Here is an 18,875-nt window from a genome sequence, read left to right as displayed (position 1 = left end):
TGCACTACATTTTGACATTGAATGTTTGCAGTTTTTCAAAAAGGAAGCTTCTTAACTCTCCCCAGCAGCAGCAGGACCCTCTTCTCCTGCAGAAAGCCTCATGCAGGCAGTGGGTACATGGCCCAGCACGACCTCTGCGCTTAGGGAGGGCTCAGCAAAGGCTGCAGGCTGGTGATGTGCTGGGGCTTCCGCTACACAACTTGGCTGTCAGCGTTACAATGAGTTCCCAGTGAGCTCATGGAAAAGATTACTGGACAGGGAGATGACATGCTGCCATCTCGCCTAGACATCGAGGCTGGCAGAGGAGCTACCAGCCTCTGATGGCAGGTGTGTTAACTCTGAAACCTAACGATGGCTCACCAGTGCTAGCTCTGATGGCTGTGGTCATTCGGAGCAGAAGCAAAGCAGTGACTCAGTGCTGGAGTGGAGGCGAAAGCTTGCGGGATTCAGGTGATGTGGCTGCCAGCAGCAGTGTGGTGGCAGGGGCCAGGACAGGTGCCAGCTAGCAGCAGCAGTGGTCATGACATGCTGCCTCACAGTGTCCTCTTTGCCCCACAGCTCCGTGGCGCGGCGGGGAGGCTTCCAGGTCTGCCCATCCTTCGTTGGCCACGGCATTGGGTCGTACTTTCACGGGCACCCCGAGGTGTGGCACCACGGTAAGCAGGATCCGCCCCCCCCCCCGCTGGCTCCGCCGCCGGCGAGAAAACGACGCTGCGAAAGCTGGCGGGCAGCCCTGGCCTCGCTTTCTGAGCGTCGCATGTGTATTTTTGAGGACGAATCGCTCGTTTAACGGAGTCGTTGGGGCAGCTGGGCCCCGCGGGCCTCTTTCCCCGCCCCGCTCCGGGAGGCAGCCGCTGTGTGCCGCTTCCCCGAACCCCGATACCCCCGCATCCCGCCCGAACCAGGCCGGCAAAGCTTGTCAGGGGGCAAAGAAGAGCCGCTGCTGAAACGTTAAAGCCCTCGGACCCGGCCAGGAAGGAGCCGCCATCGGGGCGGTCCCGCTGCGGCCGGGGTGGGATCACTTTCGGCGGGTGCTCCAGTTCATAGCGGGAACCGGCGGGCATGGTACCTGTGAGCCAAAAAGGGGCTTAAACTGAGTGCTGGTTGCGTTTACTCGAAATAAAAAAAAAAAATTAAAAAAAGCCTCAACAGCCATAAACGCGTTTTTTATTTTCTTTTGTAGCCAATGACAGTGATTTGTTAATGGAAGAAGGAATGGCGTTCACAATAGGTTAGTAACTCTCTGCTATGGTTTTCTTTCAAAATGCACACACAGAGTAGCACAGATCCGTACCATTTCTATATTGGGATATAGAAATACGCATGCAGATACGGGGATGTCGGCGACACTGACCCCTTGGGAAGCACATTAAAATATCTTTGAAAAAAAAGAAAGAAAAAAAACGCATTTAGGGACCAATGGGGTGAAATAGCTTCCAAATTATAAGATTTGGAAAACGAAATGTTTATTATAAATCTTACTAAATGACATATTTTATGCATCTTTTGGCAAGGCGGGGACTCAGCCAACATACTTGGGCTGTGGAGGATGAGCACGGTGCGATGGTGTCCCCAAAGCCGCGGTTCACCAACGAGCTGCCTGGTGGCTCTGATGTCATTCGCTGCTGCCAGAGCTGCTGTTGGGGCTCAGGGACTGCGGCGCCGGGAACCAGTGAGAGCCTCGCCCCGCAGCCGGGATGTGCCACATACCAATCATGGAGATGCGGGGGGAAAAGCCCTCTGTCTCACTGTGGGACTAAATGGCGCAGCAATTAGAGGGAAACAAGAAAATTGGTGTTTTGCTGATTTAATGAACATTTTAAGCGTGTTAAAAAAAAAAATCAAATATTTAAAACTATCTGCTGTTTGTAAGTGTGGTTCGTGCTTTAGTTATTATCCACGGGGTCTTAATTAATGCTTGATTAAAATTCCTTGCTTTTACAAAAGAGGAATGGGCAAATTCCTACCTTGGTATTTCATCTTCCTCTTTAGTTCACATTTTAGTGTTGCAAGAGAGTGCGGGTCTAGGGAGGACAGGGCCTATGTGGAAGGGGAGCTACCTGCTGGGACACCCCCCTTTCTTGCTTGCTTCACAGTGCATACAGGACTGCAGCTAACTGTAGAAAACATTTTGGTTTTCTTGTTGCAGAGCCAATAATAATGGAAGGATCCCCTGAATTTAAAATTCTGAAGGATAAATGGACTGCAATTTCTGTAGACAATAAAAGGTGCCTGATTTTATTTTGGGTTTGGTTTTTGGTTTGTTTTTTTTTTTTTTCCAATGCCATAGAACTGAGCACTGACAGGAAAGAAAAAAAAAAGGGTGAGTTTTACGGGTGTAGTGGATGCATTTGCCCCCTAATAACTGTTAAATGTGCATTTATTTCAGATCAGCACAGTTTGAACATACCATTGTGATTACCTCAGAAGGAGCAGAAATCCTCTCTAAACTGGTGGAAGAAGCCTAAAGATGGAGCAAGGAGTGGAGGAAAGCGCTGTGCTTCTGTGATTTCCAGTTTCACTCGGGACAGAGAAAAGGTTTCTGTAATTTCTGTGGGGAATAGGTGCTGCATAAGTCGCTGCAGGGGACAGAAAAAGCAGCTTGAGAGGTCAGCTCTGGATATAGTCTTTTGTATGTGTTATCTGGTGAGTATTTAATAAAAGTCCCTTGGCTAGTTTGTGAACATGGAAGCACCCATGCACGGCACACAAGTGCAAAGGGGGTTATTTGGGGTGAGGAGCAGAAAGCCGGTCCCATCTCTTTCAAATCCTCTATGGGACAACCTCATATGGGATGACACAGTGTCGGTGCAGCTGAAAGGACAGAGGAACATCACCTTTTCCCTTTATAGCTGAGCTATGGAGTCAATTCGTCTTCACTGCGATTAGCACAGGCTGTAACTTCTGCTAGGATGGAAAAAAGTTTCCCGAGGGTGGAAGGCAGAGGCAGCCCCCTCTTCCCTCGCAGGCATGCCAGCAGCTCTCCCCCTTCCTGCCTCGGCTAATTTCTCTTTGCACAGCACAAAAAGTTATTAAAAATGAGATGCAAAGCGCGCTTCTCTGGAGATCAATAATTGCCCAGCTTGAAGAATTAGCCGGCTTGGGGTAATCACTGCTTTGCGGTGCCCACGGTAGTTAAGGGAGAGGCACTCCACAGTTTAAGAATTTAACAGAAACGGGGGAGTTTGCAGTCAAGGGGATGAGCCTGCCTCCTGCCCGGACTTTGGGGCTGATGGTGCTCATGAGCTGTGCGTCTCGTTCGGCCTCGCGCTCGCAGCCGTCCCGTCCCGGGCCAGACGGGCTGGCAACTTTCATTTGCAATTAGCCCGTTGCTGACTACCCCGGCGGGCCGGCCAGGTCTGGCCTAGGTACTTGAAAGCTACCGGAGCAGGACTGGTCCTGTGAAACGCAGGGTAGCCTTGGAGATAAGCAAGTGACATCCAGAAGTGCCCCAGAACCGCGGCAACAGCGGTGCGGTTTTGGTACAAATAATTTGCCCCTAATTGTAGGCAGATGCGGTCCTGTGCCGAGGGCTGGCTGCGCTCGCTGGCGGACGGGGCTGCCCAGCACCAGCTCCCTCAGCGGTTCAGCGTAGAAGTAAGCCGCCTTCTTACAGCTTTACTCTGCTGTTTGTTTTCACTTGAGTACATCGAGCTGTCAGCTCTAATAGTTTCTAACAGCATCTTTTCAAAAAGCAGGACCCCTCCCCAGAACACGGCTGACACCGCGGGGCAGCCGCTCAGCTCCGTCCTCCCCGAGAGGAGCTTGGAAGGCCTTAAAACCTGTAAAAACAAGTGAGGCAGCCGATAGGTTTACAAATACAGAGAGGTGAAATAGGGCGCTGTGGCCGCGGGAGGCGAGGGACGCCCAGCACTGCCCGAGGCGGGGGGGATATATTTTATTGCCTGACATCCCCCGCCCGGCCGCGCTGCCCCATCCGAGGGATGGTGGGGCAGCCGGGGTCCCGCGCTTCCCGGGGACACATCAGGGACGCGTCCCCACGAGTTCGGCCTCGCCGGGAGCCCCTGGGTGGCACAGCTGGTGCTAAACTGCTCCCGTCCCCTGCCCCTCCGCCGAGCCGCCTCCGCCTCCCGTCCCGCGATTACCCCGCGGCGCGGGGTGAGGCGGGAACAGGGCAGCCAGGGACAGGGAACCCTCCCGCAGGCCGGTGAAAGGGAGCTGCTGACTCCCGGTAGACGCTGTTTGCTCTGAAGTCCCCCCGGTAACTCTGATGGGGTTGCGGGTTTTATCGGCCGCTGCGGAGCGGTGGTGGCCAGGCGCAGGCACTGATGGCTCACATTTGTAATCCTAATTATGACCGAGGTGAAAGAGATGCCTCGGCTGTGAGGGGTCAGCCAACACCTCGCACAAGCCCATCGCACGGGACGTGTTGCGGAGCAAGCAGGACGAGAACATCGACGGGGCGCTCGCCCCCACGGTGTCTGGGCGTCCCGTGGCCGCGGCCCCTCCGCGCCCGCCGAAGGCGCGCTGCCCGGGACGGGCGTTGCATGGAGCGGCCGCGGCGTGTCCGCTCCACAGGACGGCTGTGAGCAGAGCCACGCCGTCGGGTCTGCGGGGTTTTGGCGGGGTCCACGGGACTGTGGTTCGCCCCGGGATTGCCTACGCCCGGCCAACCCGAGGAGATGTCGGAAGACCCGGCGAGCACGGAGCAGCCTCCCCTCCCCGCAGCCGCCGGGCTCGAGTCCAGCGAAGGTGCTGGAGCTGCCGGTGCACCCCGACCCATCCTCGGACCCTCTTCGGGTGGTCACTTACATCGCCAGGGGGGCAGAGCCGGCTGCCGGAGGAGTTCTTGCGGGGACACACCGCCACTGCCCCTTCCCGCGCCAAGCCGCGGCGAGTTTGTGAAAATGAACTTTGCGCATCAGGAGAAAAAAAAAAAGAGGGGGGAGGAAGAGGAAGTAAAAGAGGCGTTAGGAAATGGGCAATTAAAACCGACAGAGCCACTAATGAAAAAATTGAAAAAATGGAAAAAAAAAACCAACAAAAAAACAACAAAACAGGCCAAGGGCAGAGAGGCTCGCTCTTGTCAGCTGGCATGGGCATTAACAGGTTGCTTCAGGGACCGTCGCTGCCCGGCAGGGCCGAGCACCGTGCGGACGCTGCCCGGTGCTCCAGACCCGCTGCCAGGGGTGCCAGCGGGGAAGACGAGTCGGCTCTAATACCTCTAGCGACAGCAGCGCTACGATTTGTTTTGAATGTTCACTTTTACTAGTGTTCTCTCTTTGCCAAAATCCGCTTGATTACATAGATGTGGTACCGCGATAACTGCGCACCCTAGACAGCCTAGGTGTAACCGGGAAAGTTCAGCCCAGGCCAGATCAAATCCCAGGCTGTTTAATGCTGAAAGGCTGCATGTTGCTATTAGTGTTAAATATATGGCTAATTATGCGTATGAAAATTAAACATCAGTGTTATGCTAATGGGGCCGCCTTCAGCTGTGGATCAGAGCACTTGAGACTAGCATTTAATCAAATGAATCAGTAACTAATACATCTGCACGTGTGAACTTTCACAAGATCATTTTCCTGTTACAGTCACACCGCTGAATTATGAAAGAAATAATTATCAACACTTTCTAATTATCTAACAAAGTAATTTGGGATTCATCGTGGGCTTTCTGGGGAGGATCTCCTAAGTCCCACCTCATTTACCGATCACGCACGCGGAAGTTTTCATTTTAAGCTCAAATGCGCTGTTTGGCCCATTCAGGGGGATTGTTGTTTCGCTGGCTTTCGGGTGTTTGTTTTTTGTGTTTTTTTTAGCTTTTAAGAAAAATAACGGCAATAACGAGGCGACGCGCTCCGGAGGTGCGGGCGGCACTGGGACCCTCGCGCCACAGCGGAGAGCCCCTGCGCGCCCGCGGAGTGTTCGCCGCCGGCGGGCGGGGGACGCCCGCTTTGTCTGCGGGTCCCGCCGTCTGCCGGAGCGAGGTGCGGAGCAGGACACCCCAGCAGCCGCCCGGGCCCGCGGAACGCGGCTGCCGTCCCCTCCGCGCCGCCGCACGGCGAGGAGCGGAAGAGAAGGGAAAAGGAGGCACGCTGCCTCCTGCCGTGCCCCGTCTCGGCGCCATCCGTGGCCGGCGGCGGGAGCGGGCGGCCCGGGGTGGGAGCGGGGGCTCCAGGCAGCTCCTCGCCCGGGACTGGCCGGGCAGTGGTGCCGGAGAGCCGGCGGAGCGGAGGCCCTGAGAGGTGCCGCCGGTGCCGTCGGGGCGTGCGGCCGGCGCTCGGGGACGCGCGGCGTTGCCGGTCCGGCTCTCCGCGCTCACCGGGGTCCGGGCGAGCCCCGAGCTCCTTGGACCAATCCAAAGCGATTATGCAAGACGGCGGACCAATCAGCTCCGCCAGCTTATGAATATTCATAGACTTGGCTGAGTCAAAGCTTTTAGGCGAGTTTGTGTAGATCTACAGCATCATGCTTAGACTTTTCAAAGAGACAAACTCCATTTTCTTATGAATGGAAAGTGAAAAACCCTGTTCCGCTTAAATTGGGTTCTTTCCTGTCCTGAGAAACACAACAGACCCCAAAAAGGCAAGCTGAAGAGAGAACACACACACAGACCAAGCGACAAGAAATGACCATGACTACCATGCCAGAGAGTCTAAATAGCCCCGTCTCAGGGAAGGCTGTCTTTATGGAGTTTGGGCCGCCCAGCCAGCAAATGTCTCCTTCTCCCATGTCCCACGGACACTATTCCATGCACTGTTTACACTCCGCGGGCCACTCTCAGCCTGACAGCTCGTACAGCACAGCTTCGTCCTTCTCCCGACCGCTGGGCTACCCCTATGTGAACTCGGTCAGCAGCCACTCGACCAACCCCTACATCAGTTCAGTGCAGTCCTACCCCAACAGCTCCAGCCTGACTCAGACCCGGTTAGAGGAGACAGGTAGGTGCACTCGGCTTTGGGGTGGGGGGGGGGGAAGGGAAGGCAAGAAGGGAGGGAGGGTGCTTGTATTAAAAAAAAAAAAATCTATTGGGGGATGAAAATTAAATTAAATTACAAAATATTAGTCAGGAGAGGCTGAGTATCACAGGGGAGCAGTCCACAGAGCACACAATGCCCGGCTGGAAAATAAATCAACCCAGATGTGCACGTATTAGTCTTCGTAATTATTTATTGCGTAGCGCTATAAACAATGTATGCAATTAAGGGTAATTAAACCTAAACTGCAGCCTGTAAAAATAGCAAACTTTCTCTGGGAAGAAGCCTGGGCTGCCATAATCGCCCGGAGCCTTTGTTAGCGTTACTCGAGCTTCACTTTTCTTCCTTCTCATTATTGTTATTGTTGTTGTTGCTGCTGTTATTTTTACTAGTGCTGCTGCTGTTGCTTTTACTGTTATTATTACTATCGCTGCTATTATTACTATCGCTGCTATTATTATTATTATTTATTCTGCATCGTTTGTGGTTTGTAGGGGCCGAATCGGAGAAAAGCACTGTGGTAGAAGGAGGGGAAGTTCGCTTTAATGGGAAAGGGAAAAAAATCCGCAAACCCAGGACTATTTATTCCAGTTTGCAGCTGCAGGCTTTGAACAGGAGGTTCCAGCAAACTCAATACCTGGCTCTCCCCGAAAGAGCCGAGCTCGCTGCGTCTCTGGGACTCACCCAGACTCAGGTACAGCTCTGACTGGGCCGGCCCCTCTCCCGTGTCCTCTCCCTGTCCCCACCGTCGGCGTGGGAGACCCCACGCGTGATGCAGATGGGTCACGGTCACGGGCAACGAGGCGGGCGGGGGGGGGGGCGGTTCGCCGGTTGCTTTGGCAGAATAAAATGGCAATGGGCACAGCAGCCACGGACGGATAAGGGGAAGAAGGTAGAGGGGCGCTGGGCGCGTCGTACCACGAGGGTACCTTAGCCCGTACCGGGATGCTGAGCCCTGCCCCGTTCTCGTTTGCAGGTGAAGATTTGGTTTCAGAATAAGCGCTCCAAGTTCAAGAAGCTGATGAAGCAAGGAGGGGCCGCCTTGGAGAGCAGCGCCTTGACCAACGGCAGGGCTCTCTCGGGCAGCTCGCCACCGGTGCCCCCGGTGTGGAATACCACCTCTGCCTCCGGTAAGGCCTCGTCGGGGACCCCGGGCACCTACATCCCCAGCTACACGTCGTGGTATCCTTCGGCCCACCAAGAAGCTATGCAGCAGCCGCAGCTGATGTGATTATAAACCCGTTTTCCCCTGCCGCAAGCACTACCGGTCCCGAAAATAATTTAAATTATTGCGGAAAAAAAATATAAGAAAAATAAAAGGAAGGGGGGGGGGGAAGAAAGAAAGCAAGAAAGAAAGAAAGGAGGAAAAAAAAAACAAACAACAAACAACAAAAGACAAAATAGGGGAAAGAGAGAGAGGCAAAACCACAAAAGAAACCCAAACAAACAAACAGGAGGTCTCTTGCCCACCCAGCCATTAGGACGCTGCACTGCAGCGCGGTGCAGGAGAGCACAGATGTGATGCGGGCCGGTTCCCAGCGCTGACAGCTGACGGAGCGGCCCCGAGCACCGCACAACAGCCTGGGAGCAGAGCGAGTGCCAGCCGCGGCTTTGTGGGACAATCAGAAAAAGATGTTGGGGGGAGGGAAGCCCTCTCCTCTGTCCTGTCTGTCTGTCTGTGTCTGTTGAAATGTAGGTCACTTATTTACTACCCCAATCTGACGGTCTCTTCAATTACAAGGGGGAAGGAAGCCGTACGATTTCCAGAGCTTCTTTCCCTCGACATTTTCTGTACCTTTCACGTTCCATCTGTACATTTTTTTTGTTGTTGTTAAAAGGGGAAGACAGGGGTTTTATTTATTAACTTAAATTACCACTATGAGAATACTAGAAAGAAACGGACAATCCGGCTTGCTGAGTGCACTGCTCGGACGCACAGTTTACTTTAAACAAAACCACACACGATGTGTGTGTATCCCCCCCCCCCCCCCCCGCCCCAGCTCCCAAATAAATCACCACAAGAGAAGGATGCGATTTTTAACTTTTACAATAACTTTTATACTTCACTGGTGTGGAGAGGTTTGGTCTGAACGATTTGCATTTCTCGTGTATTTAACAATTGAAATAAATGCACATTGTTCGGTACTCTGAAGTGGAATCGCAGCAGCTGCCGTGCACTTTGCTGAGGTGAAGCACAGCGCGGAGGACGGATCGAGAGTCCCGAGGGCGGCGGAGGCGGCGGGGGGGAACCCGCCGGGCGGGCGGATGCACCCGCGCAGCGCCGCGGAGCCCCGACGAGGCTTCCCTGCGGAAAGCCGGCCCCAAGTCCAAATGCACAAACCGACGTGCAGGAGCTACTCGCTGTACATATTTTATTCTTTATTATTATTATTATTATTATTGTTCTGTAAACATGTTGCACAAATTTAGCTTTTTTTAATTATAATTATTATTATTATTTCCGTTCTGTTTCGTGTGGCTGTAAAACATGATGCTTTGTGTACTGAGATCTTGACATTTTACTTGTGAAACTCGGAAGATGTGATAAACTGAGCTCGGCTGTGTTTAGTGTTCTATATGTCAAAATTTAGTTTTATATTGAGAATGTTAACTTATTGCTTTGTATCTGGGGAAGAAGGAAAAAAAAAAAAAAAAAAAAAAAAAACCACAACCAACCAAACAAAACACCACCACCACACAAATCTTTGTACATAAGTTATAAAGTTTCTTTGAGACAGTAAAATTATGGTTTGGAAAAGAAACACGCGTGTTCCCTGTATCGCAGCGCTGCCGGGAGCGGGGCTCGGGCCATGCTCTGTGCTACGCGGCGGGATGGCTGCGGCCGTAAGCGGGTGGCGAGCCGGGGGCAGGGGAGCGGTGCGTCCCGGGGCGTGCAGACCGTCCCCGGGTGCGCCCGGGGGGACCCGGCCAGGCGGCGGCGGACGCCGCGATGAACCTCGGAACGCTTCGCGGAGGGATGCTCCGGGGGCACCCGGGACCAGCTCGTGGGTCGGGAGGGGGATCGAGCGGCCCGGGACAGCCCCGTTCCCCGATCCGACACCCAGTCCAGAGCCCTGGGCCTCGCATCCCCTCGGCGCTGAGCCTTCCTGGTGCCGCCCCGGCTTTCCCGGTAGCAGGTTTGGCTGTGTCCGCTCCCCGGGGTGGCTCTGCGCCGACCACAGCCCGCAGCAGCTCCCGCAGAGCGGAGGGGAGCCCGGAGCAGCCGGGTTCGGTTGGCTGACCGTGCGCGGCTCTGCGCGCAGGTTCCCCGGGGGGAGCGGGTGTCCCGCCCCGCGGGGTCAGTGCTCACCCTCCCGGACATACGCATCCCCTCCCCAGTGCGCGGGGCCGGTGCGCAGCCGATGGGCGGCAGCGCAGCATCCGTCCGGGCGCACGACACGGGTGTCTGCGGCGGCGCACCCAGGGCGGCCCGCTGGGGTGCTGGATCCGGCCTGGAAAATACTTCCCAGCTCTGTATTTCCCTCGATGCCACGGCCCGAGCCCGGTCCCGAGCAGCCTGAACCCCCGAGCGGAGCGGGACCGGCGCAGCTCCGGCGGCGGCTGCAGCCGGAGGCCAAACGCTTTTGACCGGACAGGAATGGGGTGGTCAAGCAGCTTGGAGCACTTTAAAGACGTATTAGCTTCTCCTAATTCAATAACGTCTTGCTAACCGTTCAAATAGAGAAATTATTAGTTTTATCTCAGCGAGGCGGTCTTGAGTTAGAGTCTATTATAATGCTACATTTGAAAATGTTAATCTCAATACAGGCCTAATTAATTCTGCCTTGTTGCTGACAAGTAGTTCATCAAATATCTGATTCGAAGATTTTCATAATGAGGATATTAATTAAACTATGAATAATCCAAAGGTGCTTATATTGAAACAATACCTCATTACAATGATTAAGTCCTGATTTCGAATATTATACCTTTAACAATTGTCACCCCGCAAACACAACCTTATGGATGAGTCTGTAAATGGCAAAATGTAATTTTGGGATATATTTTTTCCTTGTTGGGGAAAAAAAAAAAGTGCCCCTCATTTTCAAACACTTCTGAAATAGGTTACACACAGCTTAATGATGATCAAAATGACTCTTTTCTGCAAAAAAAGACCCCAAAGTGCGCGTACAGCTGCAAACCCAAGAGGGTCAGCATCATTTCACTGTATTCTCTTCTTGATTACAAGCCGAGCCCATCAAACACAACATAATTACAGTAATTTCAGGTTTATTTATTCTAATGCAGTTTCCCCATCTCTCTGGTAATTATGAGCAATTTTTTCGCCCAGGGAATCTTTTTGCATTAACAAAAGAGATAACGCACTGAAAGCCAAATTTGCTGTGCATTGAGAAAAGCGAAGAAAAAAAAATAAAATAGGTGCGAGCTGCCATCTCTGCAATTCTCCTATATTGGAGCTCTGCAAATTGCTTGCAGGTGTATGGAGCAGAGCTGTCAATAGGAAGGGGCTTCCAAATTAGCAAATGCACAATGTTGAAGTAATGAAGACAGACTTAGCAAAATTGCCAAACAACAGATACCTCTTTAATATCTTCCACCCAAAAAGAAAAATGAAAAAAAAAATCCCTTTGGAGTGTCCCTGCGAACCCCCTTGAATGACTGGGGATGTTGTACATGTGTCAATCTAATTGCGGAGCACAGAGCGGCCCCTGAAACTAGAAAAATAATCAAATATCAGAGCCCAAGCCCCTTTGCATTCGGAATTTGCTCCCTTCGTTTGACAAAGCGGGATAGGGATAAGAAATCGTCGCCGCCCGCTCCGTTCGCCCCGCCGCCGGCCGCCGGACCAGCTCCCGCTCCCGCCACCGCCGCCGTTCTCACGCCGGTGACAAAGTGCCATGTCCGCCCCCCCGCGCCGGTGCCCTGCCCTCCCGGCTCCCGGCTCCCGGCTCCCGGCTGGGAACCGGGCAGTAACACTCCCCTTCACAAGGAATCGAAAACACACACCGCGAAAACCACCTCCGAAAAGGAGCGCGCCCCGGCGCCGGGAGCCCCCGGCCCCGCGGAGGCCCCGGGCGGCGAGTGCCCTCGCTCCGCCCCGGCGCCGCTCTGCCCGCGCACCGCTCCGCGGCTCGGCTGCGCGCCGCATCCCCGCCGCCCGGCCCGGCGCCCCGCTCCCTTCCCTCGCCCTGGCGCCGCCGGCGGGAAGTTTTGCGGGGAGATGGAGCCGGCGGAGCCGCTGCCGGCTCTTCCCCTCCCGCGGCCCGCCCGGGGCGTCCGTCCACATCGCGCCCCGTGCACTCACCTACCCCCGCGAAAAGGAGCTTGTGCCGCCACCCTTACCTTCCACCTCAGTCCCTCAGACTCTGGACACAAGTATCTGCTTTACAACAAATCAAAGGACCGAATGCGGCTTTTTGCTGCGAAAGTTACAGGAGCGAAGGAGTGTGGAAGAGAGGGAGAGGATCGGGGAGGGAGAAGGAAAAAAAAAAAAAAAGAGCCGAGCACAATAATAATATCCTGAGAGTGCAAATGTGGATTGAGATCCCCCAGAGATGCACATGCCTCTGAGCGCAGCAGCCTTTTTGCAGCTCTGCTCTTGCAGAATATGACTGAAATTTTCTGCTATATAGCCTCTGTCTTTATAGCTGATGAAAAAAATTGCAGATTATTAGCATAAATGTTTACTCTTCATTACGCTGATGACATTGTGCACTCGAGATCTTGGTAATCTTTGGGAAAATTATGAGTAATTTTTAAAAATTTTAAAGCAGCAGCAGTTACCATGCAATTCAGGCTAATTCTGCGTAGGCTCCGAACGGATATAATTATCGAGGAGTCAAGATGTTATGCTAAAAACTATGCATTGATATTCCCATTTATTATGTACATACAACTTTGACAATGTTGATGCTTGAAATAGCAGGAAATTGTCTTGCGCAAAAATTACAGTCCATATTAGGACATGTGAAATTGCGAAGAATTATATAGTAATTGCAGGCTTTCAGATGGGAGAGCCAGAATGCTCAAACTAGTGCAAATGTGGATAAAATTACAGATCAGAGCAAAAATTAGGGAAAAAAGGGGCCTGGGATTTTTCAAGTTGGCTATAGGATTCCGGAAGTGTCTAATGCCACATGATTGCTGCAGCTTTAGGGGAGACATTCATGCCTCAAATAACTCCTTTTGCCAGAGCCGCTTTAATTGAATTTCTCGTGTTTTTTCTTTTCACCGGGGCAAATGAGTAAATTGCCTACCCACGGCACAAGCTCGGCCGGCCCCGCCCGTGCGCTGGGCAGGCAGAGGGTGCCACTCGCCCGGAGCGGCTGCCAGGCCGGCCCCCCCGGACCGGACTGGCTGCGGAACCGTCACTTACCCCGGCCGCCCCACCTGGGGCCGGCCTCTCTCAGCAGCCTCCCCCCCGGGGCCAGGCCCGACGGGGGAGCCGTCGGCGCTGGGGCGCGGAGCGAAATCAGCTAAGCCATGTCCCCCCTCCAAGCCTTCCCGGAGTGCTGGGGGAGCAGGGGCAGTTCTCGCCTCGGGGCTGCCCCCCTCCTCGAGGCTTTCCCGGCCCCGGGCGGTGAGCCCCGCGTGGCTGCCGCCTTGTCCGGGGGCACATGGTTCACAGCGGTGTCTGCCCCGTCCTACCGGACAGGAAAAGAGCATGAGGAAACAGATTACAAACATATGTATACTTGTGCATCTACGGTGCGGGCGGCGGTGCAGCGAGCCTATGCATCCGCTAGCCTTCGCCGTTCCCAGCACAGTGTGAACAGCATCCAAGCCGTACGAGCAGCAGACGAAATCCGGAGCCTGAAAGGGCTCCGGGAGCTGCGGCGATGCTGCAGGGGTGAAGCACGAACACCACCCCCACACACCAGGTGCGAGTAGCCCAGGGAGAGCTGCTGCTAGCAGGCAATAAATAAGTACTAATAAATAAATAATAAAATAATAAATAACTATATAGGAGAAGGAAGGCGCGGAGGGTGGAGGGCCAGCCTGGTATCTCCCCGTCCTGGGCCATTGTGCTCTGCTCCCAGACCGTTGACAAGTGGTCCGCAGGTGGGCAGAGCCCCACCCCGGGGACCCCACATCCTGCCCGACCCCACCGGGCCGAGCCGCGCTGCGCACTGCACCGGCGCACCGGGCTGGAGACGCGCTATTGGGCGAGGGGGGGTAGGCGGGAAGGGGATAGAACTCAGGTGTTTGGGGGAAACTTTATTTGAAGGGCCTGCAAAAACGACGCGGGGCTTTAGGCTGTCTCTGTTCCCGTCCTGGCCATGTCCCGCGCCCACGGTTTCCTTTTGCATCCTGGACGAGCTGTTTAGCAAAACTTGTCACCTTGCGGAGGAGTGTTCTTATGCCCCCTACCCCATCGGGGTTTGCGAAGGCACCGCGCACTGTCGGGAGCACAGCCTCTGCCAGATCACGGGAGCCGCGGTGCTACTCGCCACGCGTGCCCTTGCCTCTGGAGGCGGCCCCGTTGTCTTCCTCTCCTCGCTCCGTGCCCGCCGCCCCAGCGTTTCACCGCCTGCCAGCGGGGAAACTCCTTTCCCCGATCCGAGCGAGTGGCCGAGGCTCCTGCCGCCGGGTCTGCTCTCGGACGCGGGAAGGATGAGGGAGGGGAGAGGTGAGGGATGGGACGGTCCCGCTGTTCCCGGGACTGATCTGGACTCTCCTTCCCGTCCGCGCCGCTGGGGCAGGGCCGGACCGGGGGTCAGCTGCCGCTTCCCCCTTTGTCTCTCCCGCTACTTCTTTTCGCCTCATATACCGCTGCCTCTCTTGTCTTCCAACATCCCTCCCTTCTCTTTTCCTCACTCCTCCTTCGCACCTTTCCCCACCTCCTCCCCTCACCCCTAAGCTTTCCCCAAGTTCTCAGGAACAATCCGCCCTCCCGGGCCCCCCCACTCCGGCGAGTCCCTGTGGGGCCAGCTTCCCCCTTGCTTTCCCCGGCCCCGCCCGGGCTCCTCAAGCCATGGCCTGTTAGGAAAGTCCCGCCCGGGCTGCACATTCCCTGGCCCGGGCGAGCTGACCTGGGCCTCTCAATCATTTTGCCTGCAGCGGGATCCTCCGCACGAGTCCCTCTCCCCCCGTACCCTCCCACATTGGCAGGGCTCTCGAGGCGACAAGGGGTAGAAACCCTACTCTTAGCTCCCTTCTTCCAGCCGCCAGGATCTCCAGGGATGCAGCCCCGATGAGTACTACACCCCTCAGGGTTACAGCTTGGAGTGGCACAGCGGGAAGGGGGACAGCCTAGAATAGGGTTCAGTTCGGAGGGGTGTAGAGTACATCCAGGAGTGCTCCAGCCCTCCATGGATACATCCCAGAGGCGTTCAGCTATGAGGGATGTAGCCCTTCAGAGGGGTACATCCTGAGGGGTCTAGCCTTCCAGGGGTACATCCCGGAGAGGTCCAGCTGCTGCCTCCAGCCTCGAAGGGCCACAGAGGGGCTCAGAGACAGCCACCAGCTCCAGCCCAAGCAAAGCTCCCACACAGGAGCCAGTCCCATGCGAAATGTCGCTGGCGCCAGCAGGCGGGGGGGTGGGAGGCTCTGGGCTGCTGCAGGCAGCGCTGAGTGATTCATGGCCTTGCCGAGAAGACTGGCAGGGGCGAGATTTTATTGTAGACGAAGAGCGGGGGGAAGAAGTGGGGAGATTGCCCGCTTGCGGCAGCAGTTGAAATGGGGAGGAGGTGGAAGGGACACAGCTCTCCCGCTGGCGAACGCCAGGGAGTCACCTCCAGCCTCTCTCATCCCTGAAGAAACTCAGCGCGGACACCGTGGAAACAATAATTTATTTAAATAATCTCTGCTTATTGTAAAAGAAACATTAAAGAGTGTTTAAGTTTTCTATAATAAATAACCGAAAATACCTTTTTAATTTTTGTTTTGTTTTGTTTTCTTTCACGACGGCAGACATCAAACGGCGCAGGGGCAGGACCAGCGGCTGGGTTGCTGGCGGGGCGGTGGATGGGAGGGCTCGCCACGGCTCGGCGCTCGCCCCGGGGAGGCCCCGTCGGGGCACCAAACCTTCCCGGAGGCACCGTGCAGGCGGGAGCTCCCCCGCCGGAGGGGCAGAGCCACCCCGACTCCGCCGCCTGCAACCAGCCGTCGTCGCTGGACGCTTTCGTACACGACTAAAAAGGATAACTAAACACGGCAGGCTCTTGTTTTAAATCTACATATAAAAATTATTTATCTTTTTTTTCTTAACATTTTATTTTTTTTTTATTCCCCAACATCAAAATGAGGTCATCCGCAAAGGCACCTATCAACTTTAAAAAAATAAAAATAAAGTTAACCAAAGTTCGGCACCGGTGGTTCGATGAAGAAGCCGGGATGAGGAAGAGTGACAGAAGGAGAGAATGTGGGTGTTCCGCAACGCAGTTATTTTGGCGGCGGGCGGGCGGACCCTGCGGGGCTGAGCGCACACGGGGTCCGCTGCCGGAGCGTGGAGCGATTCATCTCCGCTGGGACGGCCGGAGCCAGGCTTCATCTAAACACCAGTGCTGCACCTCGGTACCCGCGGCCGCCGGGCGCAGGCCCTCGGGCTCAAGTCTCTGCGGCGCCTAGAAGAGGCCGCCGCCGTGGTGGTTCGGCGCTTGTGCCGGCTGCGGGACGGGGGCGGCCGCCGGCAGGTGCGCGGGGCCGCCGGGTGCCGGCGGGTACCACGAGTAGCTGCCGAGGAAGGCGGCGGCGGGGCTGGGGCTGGCGGTGCCGGCCGCCGTGCGCGGGTGCGGCGCGAAGTCCCAGGCCGGGGGCGAGGCGGGGGGCGGTGGCGAAGCGCTGCGGCGGGGGGGCGGCTCCGCTGGGATCTCGCCGCTCTTCCACATCTTCTTGAACTTGGAGCGGCGGTTCTGAAACCAGATTTTCACCTGAGGGGAGAGAGGTGTCAGGCGGCCGCAATCTCTGCCGGGCAGACCCGGCGCCCGGGCCGCCCACAGCGGGGCAGGGACGAGCAAAGCCCTGAGCAGCCCCGGCGCTTCCTCGGCGCTGCGGCCACTTCTCCCGCCTCCCACCCTGGGGCCGTCGAGGCACCGCGGACCAGGCTCCTTCCCACGCCCGCACCCGAGCCCGTCGAGGGTGAGCGGCCCCGCGGGGGGACACGCGCTCAGGGCGCCGCGGCGGGAGAGCCCTACCTGTGTCTGAGTGAGGCCCAGGGAGGCCGCCAGCTCCGCTCTCTCGGGCAGGGCGAGGTACTGGGTTTTCTGGAAGCGCCTCTGCAGAGCCGCCAGCTGGAAACTGGAGTAGATGGTCCGGGGCTTCCGCACTTTCTTCGGCTTCCCGTTCACGATCCTGATCTCCGGCTCGCAGTCTTCCTTCTCTGCTGTGGCAGAAAAACGGCGGCCCCGGTGAAGAGTGGGGGCCCCACCGCCCCGGGCCCTGCCCGCAGGGCGGAATCACCGCCCGCCCCGTCGGGACGGCGCCGCGGAGATGAGCGCCCTCTCGGCCCACCCCGGGTCCCCAGCTCCGACTGCTTCCTTGCCAGGCCTGGAGAGGCTGCTCGGCTCCCGCCGGCTCCCCCGAGCTGCGCCCCCCGGGGCTCAGACGTACCGGAGTCGTTGTTGGCCGGAGAGGCCCTGCTGCCGTAGGGCCCGTAGGAACCGTAGACGCCCGCGTAGCCCAGGCCGTAGCCGGCCTTGGCGGAGTAGGGGGCGGTGCCACCGCCCGCGTAGGGGTAGGAGCCCACCGGGCCATAGGGCGTCCCGCCCGCAGCCCCGTGCTGCTGGTTGGTGTAGTAGCTGCTGTCGGTGGCCGTGGAGACGGGCAGGGTAGGAGACTCCTGCGGTTTGTGCAGGCCGCTGTGCTGGTGGTAGCTGCCGGCGGAGATCTGGCTGGCGTGCATGTCCGGCACCAGGCTCTCCAGCACCCCGGTCATCCTGTGCCCCCGCCCGTCGGGGCACGGGCTGCCGCCGCCCCGCGGCCGTCCCCACCAGGGAGAGGTGGTCAGGGCCGCGCCACCATGCTCGCTGCGCTCCACTCCGCGCCCGCGGGGCCGGGCCGGGCCGGGCAGCCGCGCTCCTGCCGCCGTCAGCGGGACGGGCTCTGCGGCGCCGCGCGCCGCCGGGACGGCATTTAACACCGGTCACGTGGCGCGGCGCACGTCACCTAGCAACGGCCAATGGGGTGCCCGGGCGCGCCGTATCCCCGCGAGTTCGCGGGATGGGAGCGGCGCCGGGCGCGGATACGAGCGGCCACGGGGTTGCACCCTGCTGGGGGCTGCGCGGCGCCACGAACCGCCCCGGCATCGGTGCCAGGGTCTTCTCCGAACCCGCCGTGCGGCTCATGCCGTCCACCCTCTTTGCCGCCGCCGGCCCAGTCCGACGCGGCGGCCCGACTGCCACCAGCGAGCGCACGGGTCTGCGGCTCGGGCCCGTCGCTACTGCCGCGCTGTGCCCGGTGTGTGCCCCCGCCCGGCCGGCGACCCCAGGGAAAGGTCCGCGGCGCCCGTCCTCCCTGAGCAGCATCCTCGCGCGGGCGCGGCTGGCGGCGAGGGCTGGTAGGAAGGCAAGCGGCGGGCGAGGATGTGGGCGCCGGGTCGGAGGTGCCTCTCGGGTGTCCAGGCCCTGGGGAATTAGCCGTGTCGGGGAACTGCTGCCCGTCCCCTTTTAGTGCCAGAGTGGCAGCGCTTTTCAGCGAAACCTCTGCAACGTTACAGGCGGGGGTGTGACACTCCGTCTGGTACACACGCACGTGTATTTGACACTGCAGTTGCTGGCGGCACCTACGCGACCTCCCTTCACGTGGCGGCCGGTGACCAGGCGTTGCTGCGGCTCTGGAAACACTGCGGTACCGGCGGTGCCGGGCACCCCCGCGCGGCCGCCCGTGTCCCTGCCCCGGCCCGGGCGGCTGCACAGAGGCCGGCGCCGGCCGTCGAGGAAGGTGGGGGGCCGCTGCGGCGCTGCCCTCGACTGCCCCCTTCCGGGGACAGCGCCACGGGGCAGCAGCAACCGGCGTGGTGTCCGTGGGCAGCCG

General features: G+C 57.3%; 3 protein-coding genes across 3 annotated transcripts in view; 2 read left to right on the top strand and 1 right to left on the bottom strand.

Annotated features, from left to right (window-relative positions):
• Positions 1-2,632, top strand: part of METAP1D (methionyl aminopeptidase type 1D, mitochondrial) — a 47,804-nt gene extending 45,172 nt beyond the window's left edge. Inside the window, exons 7-10 of the mRNA XM_080346808.1 lie at positions 559-656; positions 1,184-1,231; positions 2,150-2,228; positions 2,390-2,632. Of these exons, the coding sequence (XP_080202934.1) occupies positions 559-656; positions 1,184-1,231; positions 2,150-2,228; positions 2,390-2,468 (304 nt within the window). The 3' untranslated portion in view covers positions 2,469-2,632. The remainder of the gene's footprint in view (positions 1-558; positions 657-1,183; positions 1,232-2,149; positions 2,229-2,389) is intronic.
• Positions 2,633-6,592: 3,960 nt separating this feature from the next.
• Positions 6,593-8,620, top strand: DLX1 (distal-less homeobox 1; the record flags this gene model as incomplete). The annotated part of the gene is made up of 3 exons (XM_080346839.1): positions 6,593-6,905; positions 7,436-7,635; positions 7,918-8,620. The coding sequence occupies 3 exons, from the start codon at positions 6,593-6,595 to the stop codon at positions 8,170-8,172; spliced, it is 768 nt and encodes a 255-aa protein (XP_080202965.1). The 3' UTR covers positions 8,173-8,620.
• A 7,848-nt stretch (positions 8,621-16,468) lies between these two features.
• Positions 16,469-17,778, bottom strand: DLX2 (distal-less homeobox 2; the record flags this gene model as incomplete). The annotated part of the gene is made up of 3 exons (XM_080346954.1): positions 16,469-16,774; positions 17,039-17,226; positions 17,454-17,778. 3 exons carry the CDS (start codon positions 17,776-17,778, stop codon positions 16,469-16,471), a joined length of 819 nt encoding a protein of 272 aa, XP_080203080.1.
• Positions 17,779-18,875: the final 1,097 nt, after the last annotated feature.

This window comes from Nesoenas mayeri (genome assembly GCF_963082525.1).
Source record: "Nesoenas mayeri genome assembly, chromosome: 6".
Taxonomy (NCBI): Eukaryota; Metazoa; Chordata; class Aves; order Columbiformes; family Columbidae; genus Nesoenas; species Nesoenas mayeri.
This window is presented reverse-complemented; position numbering and strand designations above follow the sequence as displayed.